The sequence below is a fragment of the Somniosus microcephalus genome, chromosome 8, assembly GCF_052327205.1.
Source record: "Somniosus microcephalus isolate GS21.2 chromosome 8, FLI_Smic_1.0, whole genome shotgun sequence".
In the NCBI taxonomy this organism is placed as follows: Eukaryota; Metazoa; Chordata; class Chondrichthyes; order Squaliformes; family Somniosidae; genus Somniosus; species Somniosus microcephalus.
In genome coordinates, this window is record NC_140994.1 from 191,837,568 (window position 1) to 191,852,273 (window position 14,706).

At 47.6% G+C, this 14,706-nt stretch overlaps 1 protein-coding gene across 2 annotated transcripts in view; it reads right to left on the minus strand.

The window, feature by feature from the left end:
• The window catches only part of LOC147113980 (uncharacterized), a 99,986-nt gene that overhangs the window by 41,633 nt on the left and 43,647 nt on the right, over positions 1 to 14,706 (minus strand). Inside the window, exon 4 of one of the 2 annotated variants that reach the window (XM_085995448.1) lies at positions 4,171 to 4,283. In XM_085995448.1, coding sequence (XP_085851574.1) covers positions 4,171 to 4,283 — 113 coding nt within the window. Of the gene's footprint in view, positions 1 to 4,170; positions 4,287 to 14,706 lie in introns of both variants that reach the window. The other variant, XM_085995447.1, reaches the window with a different exon arrangement.

A 14,706-nucleotide genomic window follows, 5' to 3' on the forward strand; every position in this document is an offset into this window, starting at 1 on the left:
CTCTGTAAATATCTAATTTGCTATTTCCCCATAATACCTACCTCTTTGACAGCATCTTTGGCCACCATGTCTAGTCGTCTGCTATTCCTACTCAGATCCAACGCCCAACTGCGAAGCCCCTTAAGACTGCGAAGCCCCTTAAGATGCTTTGCTATGTTAAAGGGACTATGTAGGTGCAAGTTGCTGCTGAAACATGCAAAGAATTTTGGAGCAAAAGTAAACTTGCATCTATACATTCCAAGAGCCTTACAGCATTGGTAAGTTTCCTCTTTAAGTGAAGTCACTGTTGTTTTGTAGGCAAACAATGGCCCGGAGTTTGCAGTCATGGTGAAGGGACGGTGATCGCCGCTGAACTCGAAGAAAGCTGCCCACAAAGATCTCGTGATCTCTGTGGTGAAAAACTTTCGCTTTCTCGACCTTAATTTGATTATAGCACTGTCAAAAGGGAATCCTCAGCGTACATTAGTAGCAACATCATCAAGCTGGCTAAGCAGCCAATCACATTGAAGAATTCTCACAGACAGCAAACCAGGAAACAAAAAACACTGATTATCATTCACTTTCTAAAAATTTTACAGCGAACGAAATAAAGATTGGGACATACACATGGGGTTAAGGTAGAAGCTGAAAGAACAAACTTTAAAAAAAAATGTATTTTAAAAATCCAGTAATTGTTATTATAATGGAGAAATTTGACATTCCGCAAATATAAAATTCATTTTCCAGGACCAGAACTGTTGTTCAGCAGTCAAAACGCTGTTAAAACCCTAGCTAGACCTATTTTAACAAGGCGTAACTTTTTATGGGGTGTTTAACAGAGTGGAAAAGGGGAATTTTTTGCCAGTTCAAGTGATTTCATTGATTGCCGGCTATGGGGAGTTCCACAGCGCAGCCTGTGGCGGAGCAGGGAATGACTGACCGCAACTTCAGGATACATGAGTTTATCTGCGCAGTTTCAGAGGGGTAATGATGGCGAACGCTGACCGCTTCGCTGTCTTACTACCGCAAAATCCAGGCCATTGTGTTGGTTGAGCAATAAATCTAGGTTAATACACCAGGAGAGCTCCCCTGCCCTTCAAATAGTGCCGTGAGATATTTTAAATCCACTTGAGCAGGCAAACAGGGCCTCAGATTAATGTCTCATCTGAAAGATGTCACCTCTGACGATGCAATACTCCCACAATACTGCACCGGAGTATCAGCCTAGATTACGTGCTTAAGTCCTGGAGTGGGTTGTAACTCATGATCTTCTGATGTAGACACGAGAGTGCTTCCACAGCCAAGACCAACACTAGATCTATGGAGCTATCTAGTCAAACCAGTTTATCCTACTCCCAAGAAGAATTTCTCATTCATTAAATTGATGCACAAAATCTGGTCCACCACAAAAATCAAAACGTAAGCACTGAAACAAACACTTAACTCTACAAGATGCACTGCAGCAACTCGCCAAGGCTTCTTCGGCAGCACCTTCCAAACCCATGACCTCTTCCACCTAGAAGGACGAGGGCAGCAGGTGCATGGGAACACCATCACCTCCAAGTTCCCATCCAAGTCACACACCATCCTGACTTAGAAGTATATTGCCGATTCTTCATCGTCGCTGGATAAAAATCCTGGAACTCCCTCCCTAACAGCACTGTGGGAGTACCTTCACCACATGGACTGCAACAGTTCAAGAAGGCGGTTCACCACCATCTTCTCAAGGGATAGGCAATAAATGCTGGCCTTGCCAGCGATGCCCACATCTCAAACTAATTTTTTTTAAACTTCCTAAAACAGCCTTTTTACACACAGGCATTCATTCATGACAGCAAATTGAGACTTTAAAACCATGCTTTTATAACACACCTCCAGAATGTGCCACAGGCTGATCAAACACAGCCTGCCTTTTCATTCCATATTGTAATAGAAATCTATTTTAGCAGGTGTAAGCATGACTCGGCAGTATAGTAAATGACAAACTAACTATCCTCCTTGGGCCTGTGGGGGAAGAGAAGAGTAAAAGCTAGGTCCCTTAGGTGGTTCCAAGATGACACATCTTCTAAAAGAGGATCAAAACCAAGCTAACCCACTGTGACAGACTTGATAATCCAATAACTCAAGCTAGGCAGGCTTAAAGTAATACAGGGTACCGTTCCCTCTGGAGTCCAAGGGTCAACCTTGGCCGCCTTCTATTTCTCATCTACATGCTGCCCCTCGGCAACATCATCCAAAAACACATCAGGTTCCACAAATACGTTGATGACACTCAGCTCCACCTCACCACCACCTCTCTTGACCGTTCGCAACCTTGGTGTTGTGTTTGACTATGAGATGAGCTTCCGACCAGATATCTGCTCCATCACCAAGACTGCCTACTTCCACCTCTGTAACATCGCACAATTCCAAACCTGCCTCAGCTCATCCGCTGCTGGAACCCTAATCCATGCCTTTGTTACCTCCAGACTTGACTATCCCAATGCTCTCCTGACCAGCCTCACATCTTCCACCCTCCATAAACGTAAGCTCATCCAAAACTCTGCTGTCCGTATCTTAACTCACATCAAGTCTCATTCGTCCATCACCCCTGTGCTCGCTGACCTACACTGGCCCACGGTCCGACAACGCCTCAATTCTAAAATCCTCATCCTTGTTTTCAAATCCCTCCATAACCTCGCCCCTCCCTATCTCTGTAACCACCCCCAGCCCTACAAGCCTTCACGATCTCTGTGCTCCTTTAAGATGCTCCTTAAAACCTACCTCTTTGACCAAGCTTTTGGACCATGCATCTGATATCTCCTTCTGTAACCCGGTGTCAATTTTTTAAATTGCTAACGCTCTTGTTAAGCGCCTTGTTTGCTATGTTAAAGGCGCTATATAAATGCAAGTTGTTGTTGTTGATAATTGAATGGATGCAGCCTGCCTCAGTAATGGGACTAAGAGAGGTAGACCAGTTACCAGGAATTGCGATTCTTCCCACTTGGCGCCAGACAACCTTGCAAGACATTTCCCTAATGGTTGGGGTAGTCCTGGCTGGGCAAGCAGCTGGAAACTTGCCAGTGCTGGTAGACTTCTTCATTTTTGGTGGTTAAAACACTACCAACACCACTATGCACACTGGAGGCTCTCTAAATTTTAGCAATTGCCAATCTGCAATCTTGATGAACTTAAGCAAGTAACATACCAACAGTTTCAGGCAGGAGAAGACCTTTGGTCAATCTAGACCACCTATCCACAGTACTCTCTCTGTACATTTCTTGGTAAGGCGTGTCCTTGCGATGTACGAGAATGAACTCCATATTGGCAAACAGAAATTCTACCCATGTCAATTTTTCTGTAGCTTGGTTAGGAGACTTAAACATACCAGCCGTGGCTCAGTGGTAGCACTCTCGCCTCTTGAGTCAGAAGGTTTAAGTCCCAATTGAGAGACTTGAGCACCAAATCTAGGCTGACACACCAGTGCAGTGCTGAGGGAGTGCTGCACTGTGGGGTGGCGTCTTTCGGCTGAGACGTTAAACCGAGGCCCCGTCTGCTCTCTCAGGTAGCGTAAAAGATCCGATGGCACTATTTTCAAAGAAGGGCAGTCGAGTTCTTCCTGCCCAATAATTATCTCTCAACCAACATTACTAAAATAGTTTATCTAGCCATTATCACATTGCTGTTTGTGCAACCTGGCTGTGCAAATGACCTACATTCCAGCAGTGACTACACTTTAAACGTACTTTATTCACGTAAAGCGCTTTGGGGCACCAGAGGTTGTGAAAGGCACTGTATAAATTGAAGTGTTTCTTTCTTTATGTGACTGGTTTCACTGCCTATCAAGACACCCAGCTAATGACCCAGCTATCACCATTACGTTGTCTTTTGAAATATGGCAGATCCAACGTCAAAAATAATGGACATGAAATCAGACAGCACCAAACTGAACACTTATTTACACTAAAAAGTGTTCAGCTAAATCTCCAGGAAACCAATATGCAGAATTCTACAGGATATCTGTGGATGATCAGATTCTGCGGTAACAGTTTCATCACAAACAAATAATGGAGCTTCTATTACCAGAGACCGCCAGCTTGTGGGGTCGGGATTTTAATCTAGCAATCGAGACAAAATATCACTGATCAAGCCCTGGGGGGCAAATGCTCCAAAGCGGGGCCTCCTTACTGCAAATGACCACCCATTACAAACCTTATCTTCCTTGGCATCCGACTGGCTGGGCCGCCGGTTCTCCCGCGACGGGCTCTCGTCGCCCTTTGTGCCTCTCGGTTTCTTCTTCTTTCGGGATCGTCCTTTGAGATTGGCTGCTGGAAGGAGGGAGAAGTGTCAGCGAGGAGCAGCTGCTGTACCTGTCGATCGCGGCCTGAGGCGCAACACAGACTTCTGATTATTTTGTTACTCCACCCCGCCAAACAAAAAAAAAGTTAGGCTTGGCTCCATCCAAAATAAATTCAGCAACAGCTGAAATGTGCATACTATTTGGCGTGTTTGTTTTTCTCTCCCCGCTGTGGTTTGCTTCTGATACGAAGGGCAATTTCAACAAAGGAGTACCATATCCTTAAAATAACAGTTTAAGCAACCACTTAAGCAAGCAATTCACCAGGTATTCCTGGAATATAGAATCGTAAGCAGCAAATAACTGTGAACAGTTCAGGCAGCCAACTGACTGCACCATCTCCGTGCATATTCTCAAACTGGGGACTCAAGATCCAGCCCACGTGCTGACATGAAGTTTTAAGCACCCACTCCGAGAGAGATTAACCACAACCCCCTCCCCATCCAACCAACAACAAAAATAAAGGCCAGGGAAGTTTAGTTGGAAGGATCGGGAGCCGAAGCCGCTTTGTTGTTGTTTAATTTGAATTGGGATACATTGTTACAACACTGAAATGTAAAAACGAGTACATGCAATCGCTGCTGCTTATCTACACTCCCGTCAATATCAGCCTGTCGACAAATGCACTCTGCCCGTGACCAACCCCCACTGACTTTGTTCCACAAGGCTTGCTGACTGCACACAGTGCATTTAAAGGGACAGCTTGTGCAGCAAAAGTATTTCAATTCAAATGACAAGTCCACCAGGACAGTCACAACCCCCACTCAACTGTTTCACCTCATTTAAATGTGCCGGTGTAAGAAAAGGGTAAACAAATCATATGATAAATATCTGCAACAATGCCACAACACTAATAAAACCAAACAGCCAATACCATTCCGCTCCTGTACTTCCAAATAACATCACCGATACCATTCCATTCCCACCTAATGTTTCTGTCTGTATATTGGTGATTATAAATGTATTTTATATCCTTTCCTGTTTTATTTGCAATTATAATAGTTTGGCAACAACCCTTTCCGCATATTTGGAAAAATAGTATTTTAACTATTCCTGTAAATTTGTGTTTTATTTCCTGTATATTTGCTATAAGAGTTTTACATTGTTTCCTTTATATTTGGAATTATAATGCATTTCACATTCATTCTTGTATAATTGACTACAATACTTACATTTTATCAGCCAACGCTGATCATCCAGAGTCCACTCTGTGGCAGATCAACAGTGCAAATTCCACTCAGTCCCCTAGAGTATTGCTCAGAATAGGGGCTGCTGCAACATTGTACCAGTAAGGTTAAATAGAGGCGGCTCCTGAAAGTTCCTGGTTCCTCGATCTGTTCTTTATAGTAAACACAAAGCCCTGCACTTGGGTGCGCTCACTGATATCCTCCCAAGTTACAAGCACATATTAAATCAGCCAATTCAAATCACGTCTGAAGCAGCGACAGATCCAACAAGTCATTTACAGAGCACATCGAATCAGTAGCTTCCTGCATACCTCCTAACCAATGAGAACAATTAGTGTTTTTTTTATTTTTATCTTGTTCAAGTATGTGCAACTATTCAACTCTGCATTAACCCATGCAGCAGCTTTACACTGCACATTACAGAGTAGGGTCATCTTTCCCATATGACTTTCAGAAAAGAGGCGTTTTCAGAAATGTTTAGTTGAACTGTCATACCTCGCTCATTTACCTATTTTAAATATCTTATTGGCCCATACAGGAATCCAGTCCGCAGCCTTGGCGTTATTAGCATCACGCTCTAACCAACTGAGCTAACCTGCCCCAGCCTCGCAGTGCCAATTCAAACTGGTTTAGTTCCTATCTGAATAAACCATTTTTATATTAAAATGAGTTTAGGGTCACAAGGACACTTTATAATATTTAAAACACTCTGAGATTACAAGAGGCCGGTCCTTTCTTTGGGATCCCAACCACCCAGTTATTCATTTTGAACACACTGGTCGGAATTTTCCCTACCTGGGCGGGTCCAGTGGCCACGGCGGATCGCCACCCCGTTGCTGACTCCATCCCACCGCACAAATCGACTTTATGTCAATAGGGCCTATTAAGCCCGCCCTGCGCATTACCCGGCCCAATTAAACGGTGCCGGTCTGCTGACATCATCCATGACACGTTTTCAGCAGGGATATTTAAAGGGGCCATGGCCACATTACATTTGAAGGTTAATCTAAAATGGTGCATTCAGTGCACTACATACAGCATTGGAGTGCTGCATACACTCTGGAAATGACTGCACAGAGGCAGAGGGCTGCACCCAGGTTCTCCAATGACTCCCCCCATTTGCTTGTGGAGGGAGTCAGAGCACGCAGGGAGGTCCTCTCCCCTTCCAATGGGTGGAAGAGACCTCCCCAGGAGATTAACACAGCCTGGTTGCACATTGCAGAGGAGGGCACAAGCAGGGATGTGGTCAGGAGGACCTGGGTGCAGTGTCACAAATGTTTCAGTGATCTCATTAGATCAGGAAACATGAGTGCAAAGCCACACTCACCTTCATCCTGCTGTGCCTCTCGTCACATCCCCATCATTCGGCCTTCCCAACCCTACTCCTGCACATCCTTACTCACACCAACATACCTTGCACATCCACCCATCCCTCTCTCTCTACCTACATTATCACATCCCCATCTCACTAGCCACCCCTCACACTCACCCTCACCCTAATGCAATCATACCAACTAACAACACACAAGGAGGCCACTTGGCTTTGGCACCGCACTCCATCATAGTCTCCCTCTAAAGATCTAACCCAACCATTCCTTACACTCATTGCATCACTCTCACTCAACCTTCTCTTATTTCCCTACTTGCAGGAAAAGAGAGCCCAAAATAAGTGGGAGGGGGGAGAACCGGCAGTGGCCCTCCATTATTTGCAAACCTTACAACAGCAAAGGAGGCTGCTTTAGAAATATCTGGAGTCGCCGAGCAGCTGGAGGTGGGAGACGGAGAGAGGGGGATATCTCAGCACCCTGGTGACAGAATTACATATCATACATCAGTCACTCATATGGGGACTGATGTCAGCAGCCATTGAATGGTCATCGTGCATAATGTTATCTGTATCCATTCTTCATATGACATATCTAACTCATCTCTTTACTCTCCCACAGGTTCATCAAGAGCCACTGCCCCCACCCCCACTGTCCAGGAGGAAGAGGAAGACGACTCCTCAGAGGAGCCTCCAGCCTCTGAGGGCGCAGCATCACCAGACATAAGCGCACCCAACACCAGCGCAGATACGCACACCTCGGTGGGTCCCACGCAACATAGAGTAGTGTTGTCACCTGGTGTCTCACAATTCACAAGTGAGCAAGAGCAGATGGTGGAGACAGAGACAGAGACAGCAGTGGAGAGCCCTCACCAGAGGGCGCAGGACACTCCCAGCTCTGCTCAGCTGCATGCAGACGCTGAGCCTCGGGTGCCATCCAGAAAGTGGGCGATCCCGAAGGTGCAGGAAGAAGTACAGGGGCCTCTGACAGGTTTTACGAGCGCAATGTCTGCAAATGTTCGGAAAATGGAGGAGTCCATCTCCAACATGAGCACCACCGTGTCACAGGCGATGGCAACTGTAGGCTCTAACATGGATAGGATGGCCACCTGCATGGAGCAGCTAATGTGCCACTCACAGGAGCACATGGTCTCTATGGAGAATAGATGGCTATTTATGGAGAATAGATGGCAGAGGCTCATAGAACCTCCTGTCTAGGAGGGATGTCAGCATAGACGTGGGTCCTCGCGACCCCACTGATGTGCAGCAAGGTGCTCTCCAGCTCCTTGGCAGCAGGGAAGCGAGCAGCCTGCCTCTACCTCTGCTGAAGCCACAGGGGTAGCACCTCGTAGAAGCATGTGGAAGAGAAAGATTTACAAGGGTTACCATTTGGGCGTTTTATCCAATGTTTATGTAAAGTTTCCGTTAATGTGCTGTCAAACATAAAAATCTTTATTTTCAACACTTTCCCGTCTTGAACAGATTTGTGTACACCTTTGGAAGTGGCTGAGTGAGTTGCAGTGAATGGTGAGACACAACTGCAGCTCCAGCAATGGCGGTGAGTGTGAAAGGAATGGCTTGGTCATTGTAGGGATGCTTTATGGTGTTGGTGTGGGGTGGTGCCAGACTGGTGCATCATGCGGCAGCCATACGGGTGTACAGCGTAAAGTTAAGTAAATCTGGCCATGATGAGTCCATCCCTGGCCTCCCGGGCAGCAATGTGCTCAGGTGCCGATGCCCTCTGTCCTGTGCAGCATCAGGTGATTGCAGAGAAGGATGGTGTTGTTGCTGGTGTGCCTGGTGCTGCTGGTGTTGGGGCTCATCGTGGTCAGATTCTGAGGGCCAAGGTGAAACAGTATAAACGGCACCCATGCTGATGGAATAGATGGCAGGTAAGTAGAGATGACAGAAGCAATCTGTCAATGGTGAGAGAGGTTCTGCCAATGAGGTGACACTGGATGGAGACTTTGCTGGAAAGACTTGCAGCCTGCAGAAATCTCAATCTGTGCTGGCAATGCAGTGAGCATCAGCTTCTGCCTGAGGAAAGTGATCAGCTGTCAGGTGGGAGCTTATATTATTTTATTTTATTTTTATTTGTTTATGGGATGTGGGCGTCGCTGGCAAAGCCAGCATTTATTGCCCATCCCTAATTGCCCTTAAGGTGGTGGTGGTGAGCTGCCTTCTTGAACCGCTGCAGTCCATGTGGTGAAGGTACTCCCACAGTGCTTTTAGGGGGGGGGGGGGGGGTTCCAGGATTTTGACCCAGCAACGATGAAGGATCGGCGGTATACTTCTAAGTCAGGATGGTGTGTGACTTGGAGGGGAACTTGGAGGTGGTGGTATTCCCATGTGCCTGCTGCCCTTGTCCTTCTAGGTGGAAGGTTTGGGAGGTGCTGCCGAAGAAGCCTTGGCGAGTTGCTGCAGTGTATCTTGTAGATGGCACACACTGCGCCGGTGGTGGAAGGAGATTGGGGGCTATATTCGGTTGATTTGCGCCTCCCGTTAGTACCCCAAGAGGGCGCTAACAGGGTGCAAATCAACTAGCGCCTGGGCGCGGCGCCGCTAACGCCTCCCGCTATGTCCGCCGGGGTCGGGGGGGGGCCTACCTACAGTCGGGGCGGCGCTAGTTAAAGAGTAGGTGGCGGGCGGCCATTTTTGTTGCTGGCCGCCTGCCAGCACCTGCCCCCGTTGCTGTCCCCAGCCCACGTGCAGCCCCCCCCCCCACCCACACCCCCCCCCCCACCCCCCACCCACCCCCCCCCCCCCACCCCACCCCCCCCCCCCCCACACCCCCCACCCACCCCCCCCCACACCCCCCACCCACCCCCCCCCCCACCCCCCCCCCCCCCCCCCCCCACACCCCCCACCCCCCACCACCCCCCACGGGTGCTGGCTGCTCTCGTTTGCTGGTACTCCCGATCCCTGGTGGTCCAGCTGGGCGCCGGGAGGCGCTGCGCCAGGCTCCTCTCCTTTAATAAGGGGAGGAAGGCCTGCAGTACCGCGGCACAACGTGCCATAGTGGAGGGACGTGGGGCACTTCCAGTAGCGCCCCTCCTCCCTCTCGGGGCGCTACCTCGGAAAATCGGCCGCGGGGGGGCGCTACCCAATTTATAACCCTAAATGTTTAAGATTCTGGATGGGGTGCCAATCAACCGGGCTGCTTTGTCCTAGATGGTGTCAAGCTTTTTGAGTGTTGTTGGAGCTGCACTCATCCAGGCAAGTGGGGAGTATTCCATCACACTCCTTACTTTTGCCTTGTAGATGGTGGTAGGGCTTTGGGGAGTCAGGAGGTGAGCCACTCGCTGCAGAATCCCCAGCCTCTGACCTGCTCTTGTTGCCACAGTTAAGTTTCTGGTCAATGGTGACCCCCGCAGGGGTCAGTGCTGGGTCCCCAACTCTTTACAATCTATATTAACGATTTGGAGGAGGGGACCGAGTGTAACATATCAAAGTTTGCAGATGATACTAAGATGGGAGGGAAAGTAGTGAGTGAGGAGGACATAAAAAACCTGCAAGGGGACATAGACAGGCTAAGTAAGTGGGCAGAGATTTGGCAGATGGAATACAATACTGGAAAGTGTGAGGTTATGCACTTTGGCAGGAAAAATCGTAGAGCAAGTTATTATCTTAATGGCAAGAAACTGGAAAGTACTGAAGTACAAAGGGATCTGGGGGTCCTGGTGCACGAAACTCAAAAGGTTAGTATGCAGGTGCAGCAAATGATTAAGAAAGCCAATGGAATGTTGGCTTTCATTGCTAGGTATTGCTTCAGTTGTACAAGGTATTGGTGAGACCGCACCTGGAATACTGCGTACAGTTTTGGTGTCCATACTTAAGAAAGGACATACTTGCTCTCGAGTCAGTACAAAGAAGGTGCACTCGGTTAATCCCGGGGATGAGGGGATGGACATATGAGGAGAGGTTGAGTAGATTGGGACTCTACTCATTGGAGTTCAGAAGAATGAGAGACGATCTTATTGAAACATATAAGATTGTGAAGGGGTTGGATCAGGTGGATGCGGGGAGGATGTTCCCGATGATGGGTGAAACTAGAACTAGGGGGCATAGTCTTAGAACAAGGGGCTGCTCTTTCAAAACTGAGATGAGGAGGAACTACTTCACTCAGAGGGTGGTAGGTCCATGGAATATGCTGCCCCAAAAAGCTGTAGAAGCTACATCATTACATAAATTTAAAACAGAAATAGACAGTTTCCTAGAAGTAAAGGGAATTAAGGGTTACGGGGAGCGGGCAGGAATTTGGACATGAGTCTAGGTTCGGATCGGTCATGGCCCTGTGGGTAGCGGAGCGGGCCCAGGGGCCATGTAGCCTGATCCTGCTCCTGCTCCTATTTCGTGTGTCTAATTCTGTTAGATTCAGGAGATGGTTCTGTGATAGTAGATTGGCGGTTAGGATCAGATCAGCCATGATCTTATTGAATGGCGGAGCAGGCTCGAGGGGCCGATTGGCCTACTCCTGCTCCTATTTCTTATGTTCTTATGATTCGGCGATGTTAATGCTGTTGAATGTCAAGGGGAGGTGGTTAGACTCTCGCTTGTTGGAGATAGTCATTGCCTGGCACTTCTGTGGCGCGAATGTTACCTGCCACTTATCAGCCCAAGCCTGAATGTCGTCCAGGTCTTGTTACATGCGGGCATGGACTGCTTCATTATCTGAGGAGTTGTGAATGGCGCTGAACACTGTACAGCCATCACTGAACATCTCCATTTCTGACCTTATGTTGGAGGGAAGGTCATTGATGAAGCAGCTGAAGATGGTTGGGCCTAGGACACTGCCCTGAGGAACTCCTGCAACGATGTCCTGGGGCTGTGATGATTGACCTTCAACCACCACAACCATCTTCCTTTGTGCTAGGTATGACTCCAGCCAGTGGAGCATTTTCCCTCTGATTCCCATTGACTTCAGTTTTACTCGGGCTCCTTGATGCCGCACTCGGTCAAATGCTGCCTTGATGTCAAGGGCAGTCACTCTCACCTCACCTCTTGAATTCAGCTCCTTTGTCCATGTTTGGACCAAGGCTGTAATGAGGTCGGGAGCAGAGTGATCGTGGCGGAACCCAAACTGGGCACCAGTGAGCAGGTTTTTGGTGAGCAAGTGCCTCTTGATAGCACTGTCAATTACACCTTCCATCACTTTGCTGAGGATTGAGAGTAGACTGATGGGGCGGTAACTGGCCAGGTTGGATTTATCCTGCTTTTTGTGGAAAGGACATACCTGGCAGTTTTCCACATTCTCGGATAGATGCCAGTGTTGTAGCTGTACTGGAACAGCTTGGCTAGAGGCACGGCTAGTTCTGGAGCACAAGTCTTCAGCACGATAGCCGGGATGTTGTCGGGGCCCATAGCCTTTGCTGTATCCAGTGCGCTCCGCCGTTTCTTGATATCATGTGGAGTGAATCGAATTGGCTGAAGACTGGCTGGGGACCTCAGGAGTAGGCCGATAAGGATCATCCACTTGGCACTTCTGGCTGAAGATGGTTGCAAACGCTTCAGCCTTGTCTTTTGCACACAGGTGCTGGGCTTCACCATCATTGAGGATGGGGATATTCATGGAGCCTCCTCCTCCCGTTAGTTGTTTAATGATCCACCACCATTCATGATTGGATGTGGCAGGATTGCAGATCTTTGATCTGATCCGTTGATTGTGGGATCGCTTAGCCTTGTCTATAGCATGCTGCTTCCGCTTTTTTAGCATGCAGCTTCCCCAGGTTGGCACCTCATTTTTATGCATGCCTGGTGCTATACTACATATATACTATACTACATTCGACGCTGTCAACTAATCAGCTGGACCAATGGCCACCCAACACCCGCCTCAGGTTGACAGACGTGGCTCCCGAGCAGCGTGAGTCCCGTGGGTATCCAGTGAAATTGGAAAGGTAAAGTTAAAAAGACTCTTAAGGGTCTGAGAACAAGCTAATAATCATTTAAATTGGGTCGCCCGCCTCTGCCAGTCAGGTCGCTGCCGCGCTGACAGACGCGCCTGAGGGAAAGGTGTGCGGGGGCAGGATGACAGCGGGTTCCCAACCCGCTGCAAGAAATTTCAACTTTCCAACCCAACCCACCTCCAATTGCGCCCACACCGACCCCAGAAAATGACGGCCATTATTTGTGAATAGCCCCCACCACCCGGCTTGCAAGAAAATTATGATTTGCAAAAAAAAAAAAAATCCAATCTAGTTCTGCTGACCACTGTATCCTCACGGATTCTACACATACACCAAGGGGAGGGCAGTCCTTTGGCACTGGCTGATTTACTGCAACAAGAATGATTGACCAAGAGATGTCAAGTGGTAACGTGGTTCAGTTGCTGGGACATGAATGCTGAGGCTTTGTGTCTACAATTGTTTCATTTGTGCTGATATATAAATAAAATCCACAAATGTATTTTAACCCAATAGTGAAGGGCTGGGTTTCTGTTCCTGTTTCAGTTTCACTGAATGACAGTGCAGTGGAAAGATGTGACGTCTGGGCAGGTCTGTTATAGGGGCATCTGTCATCACCCTGAAAAATAAAGTTGTTGAAAAGTCCATTCCCCTTCCATTTAAAGTCACATAGTACAAGTGAAGTACATGATTTGTGGACCGTGTAGCAATAAAGATAAAACGGAAATCTGAAATAACACGGTAGACTTCATCTGGGTCTTTCCCTTCTCCCAAACAACAGATATTACCCCCTTTAAAGTATGGGTCTCCAAACGGACCCCACCCCCCCAACCCTGAAACCTAGGGGATCCCAAGGGGCAGATTTCTGTCAATCTGTCACCAGAGCTCTATATTTTTCTGTACCAATTAACCGAATGGCACTTTATTTCTATTGCAGTATATGAAGAAAATAGACTGTAATAATACTCTTCATTTGGAAGGCTGATACTGTCTTTCAGCAAGGTGTCCCTGGGTATGTGTCAATACCTACAGGTTGTTCCCCACGCAGAAAAGTTTGACGTCTACACACTACTTCTTTCCTCAGCACCAGTAGACTGAACGATTAACTCCTTTCAGTGACTATCTGTCATATGCAAATTTCAGGCCTGCAAAGGAAAGCAAATTCCAAGCCTTTTTATCTCCACCCATTGTTTGCAGTCCTGTTACATGATACAGGCAGATCTCAGATAAGTAGAAAGAAATTGAAAATCCAAAACCAATTCGACTAATTCTGCTCACAGCTACAGGTATGCAGCTCACCCAGGTTTGCTCAAGTTGTAGAGCCCATGTTCCATGCAGCCACCTTCCATACAATTCATGATATTCCAAACCAGCTAAAACATGTCAGAAATTGTAACAAAAGTCACTATTACATAGCATTTCCCAATTACTGGATACAATCTTCAGAAAATAACTAAACAGAACAGGGCTGGACTGGCTCTCTTAATTCATCCCTTATACACAAATCAACATTCGACCAACAAATGTTGGTCATATATGACACAAGCCAATGAAAAAGCAACAAGATACATGGGAAACGGCCATCAGAACAACACAATCTAGTAGCTCTAAAACAAGCAGAGCACAGAGGAACTGGCGGGCAACTACACAGTCAGTAAAAGTACTTCATATAACTACTCTCAGCTTTACTGATGGTCAAGTGGGTTATGGCACGAGCTAGTGAGCAGGAGCCACACAGACCAGAAGGTCTCGGGTCTGATTCCTTGGTTGTGCTGAATTACACAATCTCAGCAGGGCAGCACTTGGCTGCAGTAGGTCTGGCCTAGAGGTAAAAAACCATTCAGGGCTCCTGTTTCGATTGCTAAACAGAATAATCCTGTTCTATAGGCCAGGAGAGAACTTCTCTCCCTGCAGTATCCTGTCTTTTCAACCTTCCTGTTGCACGTCACTGCCTCGCCTGTACAGTCCTATTTTCCC